Source organism: Bos indicus, chromosome X (genome assembly GCF_029378745.1).
Source record: "Bos indicus isolate NIAB-ARS_2022 breed Sahiwal x Tharparkar chromosome X, NIAB-ARS_B.indTharparkar_mat_pri_1.0, whole genome shotgun sequence".
Taxonomy (NCBI): domain Eukaryota; kingdom Metazoa; phylum Chordata; class Mammalia; order Artiodactyla; family Bovidae; genus Bos; species Bos indicus.
The window spans coordinates 23,570,077-23,582,586 of record NC_091789.1 but is presented as its reverse complement, the minus strand read 5'-3'; the positions used below and the strand labels follow the sequence as shown (position 1 = coordinate 23,582,586).

General features: G+C 40.4%; 1 protein-coding gene across 8 annotated transcripts in view; it reads left to right on the top strand.

Annotated features, from left to right (window-relative positions):
• Positions 1-12,510, top strand: part of MCF2 (MCF.2 cell line derived transforming sequence) — a 125,404-nt gene that overhangs the window by 84,271 nt on the left and 28,623 nt on the right. For all 8 annotated transcript variants that reach the window (XM_070784608.1, XM_070784606.1, XM_070784605.1 and 5 more), the window contains 3 exons: positions 25-140; positions 254-323; positions 2,363-2,455. In XM_070784608.1, the coding sequence (XP_070640709.1) occupies positions 25-140; positions 254-323; positions 2,363-2,455 (279 nt within the window). The remainder of the gene's footprint in view (positions 1-24; positions 141-253; positions 324-2,362; positions 2,456-12,510) is intronic.

Genomic DNA, 12,510 nt, shown 5'->3' with positions numbered 1-12,510 from the left:
AATAAATATATTTATTTTGGGTAGGGCTATAGAGCGGAGATGGATAATCCAGAGATGTTTGTTCTTATGCCACCTCTCCTGAGAAGTAAAAGGGATGTTCTCTTTGGAAACATGGCAGAAATATATGAATTCCATAACAAGTATGTAATTGCTGAATTGAATTTTCTTTTTTTGTGATTATTATTTAAATGGTTGTTGACCAATATAGCATATTTCACATAAAATCATATTTTTTTCTTTGAAATTTTTACAGCATTTTCATGAGCAGTCTGGAAAATTGTGTTGATGCTCCAGAAAGAGTGGGATCTTGTTTCCTGGAAAGGGTTAGTTCAATGATTATTTCAAAATATATAAATATATAGGCCACCAACATAGCATGTCATTTTCTAGATTTGGAGACAAGGTAGGCATCATTTTTTATATCCTTTTATTTTTGCAGGCGACACATCACTCCAGCAAGTATTTAATGCTAAATCAAGTTTTGTTACAGGAATGGTGTATTGGAGCATACAAATGGCTATTGTATTCTGTGGCATCAAATGCTACAGTGGCTCAGCTTGTGACCTCTGACCCCTGGGTGATCCCAGGAGTCCAGGGACCATCCTGACTATGAAGATGCAAGAGTTGGAATCATCTTGGCACACCATTCTTGGCTTGGTTAATTTCTAGCCTGAGAGATGCCCTGATAGTCCCCTCTAATGTATGTGAAGTCTTCAAATCAAATATTTGGCTTTCAGACACCAAGGCATCTATCACAGGAACTTTGCAAAACAGGGAGCTGTGTGTTCTTGTTGTTCTACAATATCTTTCAAGGAGGCTCATGTCTCTGTGTCCCACGGGTGTGCTTAGTATAATTGACTTCCCAGGCTCTATAATCACACTCTCCTCCATTAGAGTTTTCTCTCACAATATTCTCTGCTTATCTAGCTCCTCCACTTCCTGAAAGATCACTTTTGTTTTGACTTGAGAGTCAGTTTGATAGAGGTGATCACTGAAAGTGTCCAAGGAGATATCTTATCTCAGGAAGTGTTTATGGAGTGAGAAGATAGTAAGGATAAGGCAGAACCTTTCTCAATATATCCTAACATTTAAAGGCATTTAAATCATGGTCACCTTATGAGAAGAGCTGACTTATTTGAAAAGACCCTGATGCTGGGAAAGATTGAAGGCAGGAGGAGAAGGGGACGACAGAGGATGAGATGGTTGGATGGCATCACCAACTCAATGGACATGAGTCTGAGTAAACTCCAGGAGTTGGTGATGGACAGGGAGGCCTGGTGTGCTGCAGTTAATGGGGCTGCAAAGAGTTGGACACGACTGAGCGACTGAACTGAACTGAACTGAACTGAAACCATGGCCAGATTCTTCCCTAATTCTTCCCTAATTCCCTAAGCAACAGCAGCTCCTCTTGCCTTTGAACTTATATGGTACTTAATGTCTGTGCTACTCATTGGGAATTTTACATGTACTACGCATGTTTACACATGAATTTCATGAATTCTTTCTCCAACTAGATGGAAAACTGATTGAGGCAGGGTCCATATCCTATATATTTTTCTATCTCTAGTAAGGTCAGCAGAGTTCTTGGAAACCAGTAGTTTAATAAATGCCTATTGATCTGTTCATTCATTCAGCAGTCATCAACTATTAAGTACCTAGTTTGAGCCAAGCACTGAACTAGACAGTGTGGAATATCAAGACTATTCACATAGGAAAAGAGGGATTCCACTGTGTCCAGTGTCAGTTGTGCTGTATTAATGTAGTACAAAGGGTCTTATAGGAGCCAAGAAGAAGTGCATCTGATATTGATTGGAGGTATAAATGATGGCTGTATAGAAGAGATGACTCATGAGATGAGTGTTAATGACTGAGTAGGAGGTAGCCCATTAGATGAGGGTCAAATGAACAGGGAGAGAGAAGAGGGTGAGCAGATACTGCACAGGGTTCTGGTACAATGATGATGGTCCAATGGGGACCCAAGGACCTTGGGAGTTACTATTAAGTTCATTCATTAGGGAACGGAGTAACTGAGAGCAAAGAAAGAGTGTATCTCTTGGTACCTGGTTAGCTCGTAGTAATCAAAAAAGTAGTCTGTTTTCATAGTTCATTCAGAGAAAGCTTTTTTCCCTCTAACTCTCAAACTTGATAAGTGGAAGTTATGAAATTGCTTGCATAATTATGTGTCCCTCTCCCCGGTTTGCTGGGCATGCTGGTCTTGGAATATAAAGAAGGCTTCTAACCTGGCCCTTTAAGCCACATTCCCTGTGATGCTTGACCACACTCACTCTTGCTCAGCCTTTCTTGATAAGAAAAGGACATATTCACAAATCGCTAATACATTTGCATTTTCTTTTTATCACAGAAAGATGATTTTCAAATGTATGCGAAGTATTGTCAGAATAAGCCCAGGTCAGAGGCAATTTGGAAGAAGTATTCAGAATGCGCCTTTTTCCAGGTATAGTAATTGTTCAAGTATTGGATAAAGTCTCTGTGGAAGACACTGGGATATTTCTTATTTATAAATTCATTTTCTGCTTTCAGTAAGTTATATATATGTGTGTGTGTGTGTGTGTGTGTGTGTGTGTGTGTGTGTGTGTGTGTGTTAGTCGCTCAGTCATGTCTGACTCTGTGCAACGTTATAGAGTATAGCCCAGCAGACTCCTCTGTCCATGGGATTCTCCAGGCAAGAATACTGGAGTGGGTAGCCATTCCCTTCTCCAGGGGATCTTCCTGACCAAGGGATCAATCCTGGATCTCCTGTATTGCAGGCAGGTTCTTTACCATCTGAGGAAGCCTTTTATATATATATTTAAAGGTGCTGTTTGACCTTCCCCAAAATATACATATATGTATACCAACATATTTGCCACTCCCTAGAGGCAACTACTTTCTGCTTTTTTAGCTATCTCTTTCATTATTTACCGCCATATCTCCAAATATCATACTTATATTGCTGCTTCCCACGAAAGAAGATGAGAATTTAGCTTTCTTTCATTGTTCTTGCCTCCCTGCAGAATTTCTGTTGTCTTCACATTGGTTATGGCCTAATAATATTCCATAGTATGGATATTCCACATTTTATTTACCCATTCATCACCTGATAGACATTTGAGTTGTCTCTACCTTTTGTGTGGGCTTCCCTTGTGGCTCAGCTGGTAAAGAAGCCGCGTGCAATGCAGGAGACCTGGGTTCAATCCCTGGGTTGGGGAGATCCCTTGGAGAAGGGAAAGGCTACCCACTCCAGTATTCTGGCCTGGAGAATTCCATGGACTGTATAGTCCATGGGGTCACAAAGAGTCGGACACGACTGAGTGACTTTCACTTCACTTCACCTTTTGTGTACAAGCTTTTGTGTGAACATTATTTTCTTTTCTCTTTTCCATTAACCTGGGTATGAAACTGCTAAGTCAATTCTGTTTAACTTTTTGAAGAACCATTAGATTGTTTTCCAAAGTTGCTGCACCATTTTATATTCCTACAAGCAGTGTATGAGGGACCTAATTGCCCCACATCCCCGCCAACAATTGTTTGTATCTAATTACTTCTTAAACAAGCATTTATTTTTATTTCTTTATGTTCTTATATTTGTATTTTTTATTTTTTTAATATAAATTTATTTATTTTAATTGGAGGCTAATTACTTTACAATATTGCAGTGGTTTTGCCATACACTGACATGAATCTGCCACGGGTGTACATGTGTTCCCTATCCTGAAACCCCCTCCCACCTCCTTCCCCATCCCATCTCTCTGGGTCATCCCAGTGCACCAGCCCCAAACACCCTATATCATGCACTGAAACTGGACTGGCAATCTATTTCACATATGATAATATACATGTTTCAATGCCATTCTCCCAAATCATCCCACCCTCGCCCTCTCCCACAGAGTTCAAAAGACTGTTCTATACATCTGTGTCTATTTTGCTATCTCACATACAGGGTTATCGTTACCATCTTTCTAAATTCCATATATATGCGTTAGTATACTGTATTGGTGTTTTTCTTTCTGGCTTACTTCAGTCTGTTTAATAGGCTCTAGTTTCATCCACCTCATTAGAACTGATTCAAATGCATTCTTTTTAATGGCTGAGTAATACTCCATTGTGTATATGTAGCACAGCTTTCTTATCCATTCATCTGCTGATGGACATCTAGGTTGCTTCCATGTCCTGGCTATTATAAACAGTGCTGCGATGAACATTGGGGTACACGTGTCTCTTTCCATTCTGGTTTCCTCAGTGTGTATGCCCAGCAGTGGGATTGCTGGGTCGTATGGCAGTTCTATTTCCAGTTTTTTAAGGAATCTCCACACTGTTCTCCATAGTGGCTGTACTAGTTTGCATTCCCACCAACAGTGTAAGGGGGTTCCCTTTTCTCCACACCCTCTCCAGCATTTATTGCTTGTAGACTTTTGGATAGCAGCCATTCTGACTGGCATGAAATGGTACCTCATTGTGGTTTTGATTTGCATTTCTCTGATAATGAGTGATGTTGAGCATCTTTTCATGTGTTTGTTAGCCATCTGTATGTCTTCTTTGGAGAAATGTCTATTTAGTTCTTTGGCCCATTTTTTGATTGGGTCGTTTATTTTTCTGGAATTGAGCTGCAGGAGTTGCTTGTATATTTTTGAAATTAATTCTTGTCCATTGCTTTGTTTCCTATTATTTTCTCCCATTCTGAAGGCTGTCTTTTCACCTTGCTTATAGTTTCCTTTGTTGTGCAGAAGCTTTTAATTTTAATTAGGCCTCATTTGTTTAGTTTTACTTTTATTTCCAATATTCTGGGAAGTGGGTCCTAGAGGATCGTGCTGTGGTTTATGTCGGAGAGTGTTTTGCCTATGTTTTCCTCTAGGAGTTTTATAGTTTCTGGTCTAATGTTTAGACCTTTTATCCATTTTGAGTTTATTTTTGTGTATGGTGTTAGAACGTGTTCTAGTTTCATCCTTTTATAAGTGGCTCTCCAGGTTTCCCAACACCAGTTGTTAGAGAGATTGTCTTTTCTCCATTGTATATTCTTGCCTCACTTGTCAAAGATAAGGTGTCCATAGGTGCGTGGATTTATCTCTGGGCTTTCTACTTTGTTCTATCGATGTATATTTCTGTCTTTGTGCCAGTACCATACTGTCTTGATGACTGTGGCTCTGTAGTAGAGCCTAAAGTCAGGCAGGTTGATTCCTCCAGGTCCATTCTTCTTTCTCAAGATTGCTTTGGCTATTCGAGATTTTTTGCATTTCCATACAAATTATGAAATTATTTGTTCTAGCTCTGTGAAAAATACCGTTAGTAGCTTGATAGGGATTGCATTGAATCTATGGATTGCTTTGGGTTGTATACTCATTTTCACTATATTGATTCTTCGAATCCATGAACATGGGATATTTCTCCATCTATTAGTGTCCTCTTTGACTTCTTTCACCAGTGTTTTATATATAGGTATTTTGTTTCTTTAGGTAGATATATTCCAAAGTATTTTATTCTTTTTGTTGCAATGGTGAATGGAATTGTTTCCTTAATTTCTCTTTCTGTTTTCTCATTATTAGTGTATAGGAATGCAAGGGATTTCTGTGTGTCAATTTTTTATTCTGCAACTTGACTATATTCATTGATTAGCTCTAGTAATTTTCTGGTGGAGGCTTTAGGGTTTTCTATGTAGAGGATCATGTCATCTGCAAACAGTGAGAGTTTTACTTCTTCTTTTCCAATCTGGATTCCTTTTATTTCTTTTTCTGCTCTGATTGCTGTGGCCAAAACTTCCAAAACCATGTTGAATAGTAGCGGTGAGAGTGGGCACCTTTGTCTTGTTCCTGACTTTAGGGGAAATGCTTTCAGTTTTTCGCCATTGAGGATGTTTGCTGTGGGTTTGTCATATATAGCTTTTATTATGCTGAGGTATGTTCCTTCTATTCCTGCTTTCTGGAGGGTTTTTATGATAAATGGATGTTGAATTTTGTCAAAGGCTTTCTCTGCATCTATTGAGATAATCATATGGTTTTTATCTTTCAGTTTGTTAATGTGGTGTATTACATTGATTGATTTGTGGATATTGAAGAACCCTTGCATCCCTGGGATCAAGCCCACTTGGTCATGATGTATGATCTTTTTAATATGTTGTTGGATTCTGTTTGCTAGAATTTTGTTAAGGATTTTTGCATTTATGTTCACCAGTGATATTGGCCTATAATTTTCTTATTTTATGGCATCTTTGTCAGATTTTGGTATTAGGGTGATGGTGGCCTCATAGAATGAGTTTGGAAGTTTACCTTCCTCTGAAATTTTCTGGAAGAGTTTGAGTAGGATAGGTGTTAGCCCTTCTCTAAATTTTTGGTAGAATTCAGCTGTGAAGCCGTCTGGTCCTAGGCTTTTGTTTGCTGGAAGATTTCTGATTACAGTTTCACTTTCCGTGCTTGTGATGGGTCTGTTAAGATTTTCTATTTCTTCCTGGTTCAGTTTTGGAAAGTTGTACTTTTCTAAGAATTTGTCCATTTCTTCCAGGTTGTCCATTTTATTGGCATATAGTTGCTGATAGTAGTCTTGTATGATCCTTTGTATTTCTATGTTGTCTGTTGTGATCTCTCCATTTTCATTTCTAATTTTGTTGATTTGATTCTTCTTCTTTTGTTTCTTTATGAGTCTTGCTAATGGTTTCTCAATTTTATTTATCTTCTCAAAGAACCAGCTTTTGGCTTTGTTGATTTTTGCTATGGTCTCTTTTGTTTCTTTTGCATTTATTTCTGCCCTAATTTTTAAGATTTCTTTCCTTCTACTAACCCTGGGGTTCTTCATTTCTTCCTTTTCTAGTTGCTTAGTGTGGAGTTAAGTTATTTATTTGACTTTTCTCTTGTTTCTTGAGGTAAGCCTGTATTGCTATGAATCTTCCCCTTAGCACTGCTTTTACAGTGTCCCACAGGTTTTGGGTTGTTGTGTTTTCATTTTCACTCATTTCTATGCATATTTTGATTTCTTTTTTGATTTCTTCTGTGATTTGTTGGTTATTCAGCCGCGTGTTGTTTACCCTCCATAGGTTGGAATTTTTAAGTTTTTCTCCTGTAATTGAGATCTAATCTTATTGCATTGTGGTCAGAAAAGATACTTGGAATGATTTCTGTTTTTTTTTTTTTTTAATTTACCAAGGCTAGATTTATGGCCTAGGATGTGATCTATCCTGGAGAAGTTTCCATGTGCAGTTGACAAAAAGGTGAAATTCATTGTTTTGGGGTGAAATGTCCTATAGATATCAATTAGGTCTAACTGGTCTATTGTATCATTTAAAGTTTGTGTTTCCTTGTTAATTTTCTGTTTAGTTGATCTATCCATAGGTGTGAGTGGGGTATTAAAGTCTCCCACTATTATTGTGTTATTGTTAATTTCCCTTTTCATACTTGTTAGCATTTGCCTTACATATTGTAGTGTTCCTATTTTGGGTGCATATATTTTTATAATTGTTCTATCTTCTTCTTAGATTGATCCTTTGATCACTATGTAGCGTCTTTGTCTCTTTTCACAGCCTTTTTTTTTAAAGTCTATTTTATCTGATATGATTATTGCTACTCCTGCTTTCTTTTGGTCTCTATTTGCATGGAATATCTTTTTCTAGCCCTTCACTTTCAGTCTGTATGTGTCCTTTGCTTTGAGGTGGGTCTCTTGTAGACAACAGATATAGGGGTCTTGTTTTTTTATCCATTCAGCCAGTCTTTGTCATTTGGTTGGGGTATTCAACCAATTTACATAAGGTAATTATTGATAAGTATGATCCCATTGCCATGGGTTCGAGTTTATACACCCTTTCTGTGTTTCCTGTCTAGCGAAGATCCTTTAGCATTTGTTGGAGAGCTGGTTTGGTGGTGCTGAATTCTCTCAGCTTTTGCTTGTCTGTAAAACTTTTGATTTCTCCTTCATATTTGAATAAGATCCTTGCTGGGTACAGTAATCTGGGTTGTAGGTTTTTCTCTTTCATCACTTTAAGTATGTCCTACCATTCCCTTCTGACCTGAAGAGTTTCTATTGAAAGATCAGCTGTTATCCTTATGGGAATCCCCTTGTGTGTTATTTGTTGTTTTTCCTTGCTGCTTTTAATATTTGTTCTTTGTGTTTGATCTTTGTTAATTTGATTAATATGTGTCTTGGGGTGTTTTGCCTTGCATTTATCCTGTTTGGGACTCTCAGGGTTTCTTGGACTTGGGTAACTGTTTCCGTCCCCATTGTTTGGGACTCTCAGGGTTTCTTGGACCTGGGTGACTATTTCCTTCCCCATTTTAGGGAAGTTTTCAACTATTATCTCCTCAAGTATTTTCTCATGGTCTTTCTTTTTGTCTTCTTCTGGGACTCCTATGATTCGAATGTTGGGGCATTTAACATTATCCCAGAGGTCTCTGAGGTTGTCCTCATTTCTTTTAATTCTTTTTTCTTTTTCCCTCTCTGCTTCATTTATTTCTACCATTCTATCTTCTGCCTCACTAATTCTATCTTCTGCCTCCATTATTCTACTGTTGGTTCCATCCAGAGTGTTTTTGACCTCATTTATTGCATTATTCTTTATATATTGACTCTTTTTTATTTCTTCTAGGTCCTTGTTAAACATTTCTTGCATCTTCTCAGTCCTTGTCTCCAGGCTATTCCTCTGTAACTCCATTTTGTTTTCAAGATTTTGGATCATTTTCACTATCATTATTCAGAATTCTTTATCAGGTAGATTCCCTATCTGTTCCTCTTTCGTTTGGTTTGATGGGCATTTATCCTGTTCCTTTGCCTGCTGTGTATTTCTCTGCCTTTTCCTGTTGTTTATATTGCTGAGTTTGGGGTGGCCTTTCTGTATTCTGGCAGTTTGTAGAGTTCTCTCTACATTTTTTTGTGGAGTTATTGTGGAGTTTTCTCCCTGTGGGTGGGGTTGTACTGGTGGCTTGTCAAGGTTTCCTGGTTAGGGGAGCTTGTGTCGGTGTTCTGGTGGGTGGAGCTGGATTTCTTCTCTCTGGAGTGCAATGAAGTGTCCAGTAATGAGTTATGAGATGTCTGGTTTTGGAGTAACTTTGGGCAGCCTGTATATTGAAGCTCAGGGCTGTGTTCCTGTGTTGCTGGAGAATGTGCATGGTATGTCTTGCTCTGGAACTTGTTGGCCCTTGGGTGGTGCTTGGTTTTAGTGTAGGTATGGAGGTGTTTGATGAGCTCCTGTCAATTAATGTTCCCTGGAGTCAGGAGTTCTCTGGTGTTCTCAGGATTTGGACTTAAGCCTCCTGCTTCTGGTTTTCAGTCTTTTCCTTACAGTAGCCTCAAGAGTTCTCCATCTTTACAACACTGATAATAAAACATCTAGGTTAATAATGAAAAGTTTCTCCACAATGAGGGACACCCGGAGAGGTACACAGTTACATGGAAAAGAGAAGAGGAAAGAGGGAGATAGAGGTGAGCAGGAGTAGAAGAGGGGGAATCAAAAGGGGAGAGAGCAAGCTAGCCAGTAATCACTTCTCTATGTGCTCTGCACAGTCTGGACCACTCAGAGATGTTCACGGAGTTACAGAGAGAAGAGAAGAGGGAGGAAGGAGACAGAGGTGGCCAGGAGGATAAAAGGGGGAATCAAAAGGAGGGAGACAGATCTAGCCAGTAATCAGTTCCCTAAGTGTTCTCCACAGCCCTGAACACACAAAGAGATTCACAGAGTTGGATAGAGAAGAGAAAGGGGAGGGAGGAATTAGAGGCGACCTGGTTGAGAAAAAGGAGAGTTAAAAGGGGGAAAGAGCAATCAAGCCAGTAATCTCACTCCCAAGTAAAAATGAGTAATGAAGATTGAGTTCTTAAAGGTACAAAATTGATAACAAATACCAAAAAGGAAAGATTAAAAATCTAGAGTGGAGGTTAGATTCTCAAAAATACAATATTAAAAAAAAAAAACAAATTCACAAACATTATAAAATATATATATGAAGTTTGCTTCCCTGGTTGCACAGACTGTAAAGCATCTGCCTGTAGTGCAGGTGACCGGGTTTGATCCCTGGGTGGGGAAGATCCCCTGGAGAAGGAAATGGCAACCCGCTCCAGTACTCTTGTCTGAAAAATTCCATGGACTGAGGGGCCTGGTAGGCTACAGTCCATGGGGTCGCAAAAAGTCGGACACGACTGAGTGACTTCACTTCACTTTGCTTTAAAAATAGGGTCCTTTTTTTTTACAAAGTAATAGTAGGTTATAAAAATGAAAATTAAAGGATTAATAGAGGATGTAAAAGTAAAAAAAAATTAATTTAAAAATGATAATAAAAAATATATCTAGGACTTTCTCTGGTGTTGTTGTGGACAGTGTGGGGTCAGTTCATTTCTGATAGTTCCCTGATCTGGCTTATACTCTCAAGATCTATAGATCCCTCCCTATGCAGTCATTGCTAACTACAGGGTTTTAATCTATTGCACTTGTCATTTCCAAAGCTGTTCCCTCTGTTGATTTTAGCTTTTTCTGTTTGCTGGTCTTTTCAGTGTCTCATTTCCACCCTGACACAAGTGGGCAGTGGTGGTCCCTTTTTTAGGCTCACTTATTCAGTCTTGATGTGGGGAGGGAGGAACACTGCAAACAAATATTACTGGAGTGTGTGGGGAGTGCTCACAGTGTTTCAGCAGCACTGGGTTTGCCCCCACTCACAGTGTGTGTGCTTTCCCAGTCTACACTTCTCAGGCTTTAGGTTGCTCTGCTGGAAACTGTCTGATGCGGGCCCTGGGTTGCATGCACTTCCCCCGTCTAAGCCACTCAGGTTCAGGTTCTTGGGTACTCTACAAAGGTGTAGACTTGGTTGGGCCTGCGTTTTGTGCCCTTCCCAGGTCCGAGCAGCTCAGGTGACCAGGTGCTTGCCCAGCGCAGTCACCCCCAGTTGGAGGTGCATCTTATTGCCTCCCCTGTCCCTCCACTCAGTTTTCTGGGTGTACAATGGGCGTGCCTTCTCAGGTGTGCCGTGTGTCTCTTCTGGAGAGCTGATCTCTGGCTGCGACCCTCCTGGTGGATGTCAATCATCCAGAATCCCAAGAAGTCTTGGTTAGCAACGAAGCCTGCTTGCAGTTTGGTAGAGGATGCCTCTCCCAGGCTGCGATTGCACGCTTCCAGCTCTGGCTGGCTGCCCTCTCCTGCCTGTCTCCGGTGGGGGATGGGCCGGTCCACAGCTGGCTAGCTGTGCTCAGTCCTTTGTTCTGTGAGTGGGCCTGGCAGTGTCTTAGGTTAGGGCTTTTCGTGGGATAGCTATCCCACAGTCTGGGTTGCTATCTCAAATTAGTTTCCTCAGATTGCCCTTGGGGCATTTAGGCCTGGTCCTTATCCTAAGCAGTGCAGCCCGTGCCTCCCTGTCCAGGCCCCGCTTGCTAGTGGCAGATGCGAGCGTCTGGGCTGCTTCTCTGTTGGGAGTTGCTGTTAGCCACGTAATCTGTGGGTTTTGATTATTTATTTATTTACTTTTCCTCCCAGTTATGTTGCCCTCTGAGATCCCAAGACTCGCAATAGACCTGCCGGTGAGAGTGTTTCCTGGTGTTTGGAAACTTCTTTCTTTTTTAAGATTCCCTTCCTGGGACGGATCTCCGTCCCTAACTCTTTTGTCTCTCTTTCTATCTTTTATATTTTGTCCTACCTCCTTTCAAAGACAATGGGCTGCCTTTCTGGGTGCCTAATGTCCTTTGCCAACAAAGGTTCGTCTAGTCAAGGCTATGGTTTTTCCTGGATGTGAGAGTTGGACTGTGAAGAAGGCTGAGCGCCGAAGAATTGATGCTTTTGAACTGTGGTGTTGGAGAAGACTCTCGAGAGTCCATTGGACTGCAAGGAGATCCAACCAGTCCATTCTAAAGGAGATCAGCCCTGGGATTTCTTTGGAAGGAATGATTCTAAAGCTGAAATTCCAGTACTTTGGCCACCTCATGCGAAGAGTTGACTCATTGGAAAAGACTCTGATGCTGGGAGGGATTGGGGGCAAGAGGAGAAGGGGACGACAGAGGATGAGGTGGCTGGATGGCGTCACTGACTCGATGGACATGAGTCTGAGTGAACTCCGGGAGTTGGTGATGGACAGGGAGGCCTGGCGTGCTGTGATTCATGGGTTGCAAAGAGTCAGACATGACTGAGCGACTGATCTGATCTGATCTGATCTGAATGTCCTCTGCCAGCATTCAGAAGTTGTTTTGTGGAATTTGCTCAGCGTTCAAATGTTTTGTTGATGAATTTGTGTTCGAGAAACTGGTCTATCTGTCCTATTCCTCTGCCATCTTAGGACCACCCCTTAAACAAGCATTTAAAATTACTTCTTATACAACCATCTTTTTCTTAAACCCCACCTTCATCTCCAACTTTCAGAGGAGGAAGGCATTCTTGGAGGAGGGGGAAAGGTGTTCTTGAACATAAATTGAGTTATTCCTTGGGGTTGCCCTTTGCCAGTTTCCAAATTTTGTAGATGTTTTCCCTTCTCTCAGCTTGTAACTTTAGGTTTTGCCTTGTAAAAATGTTTCCATCGTGTTAGTTGTATTTCATGAGTGAGAAGAGCCAAATACATGTATCAG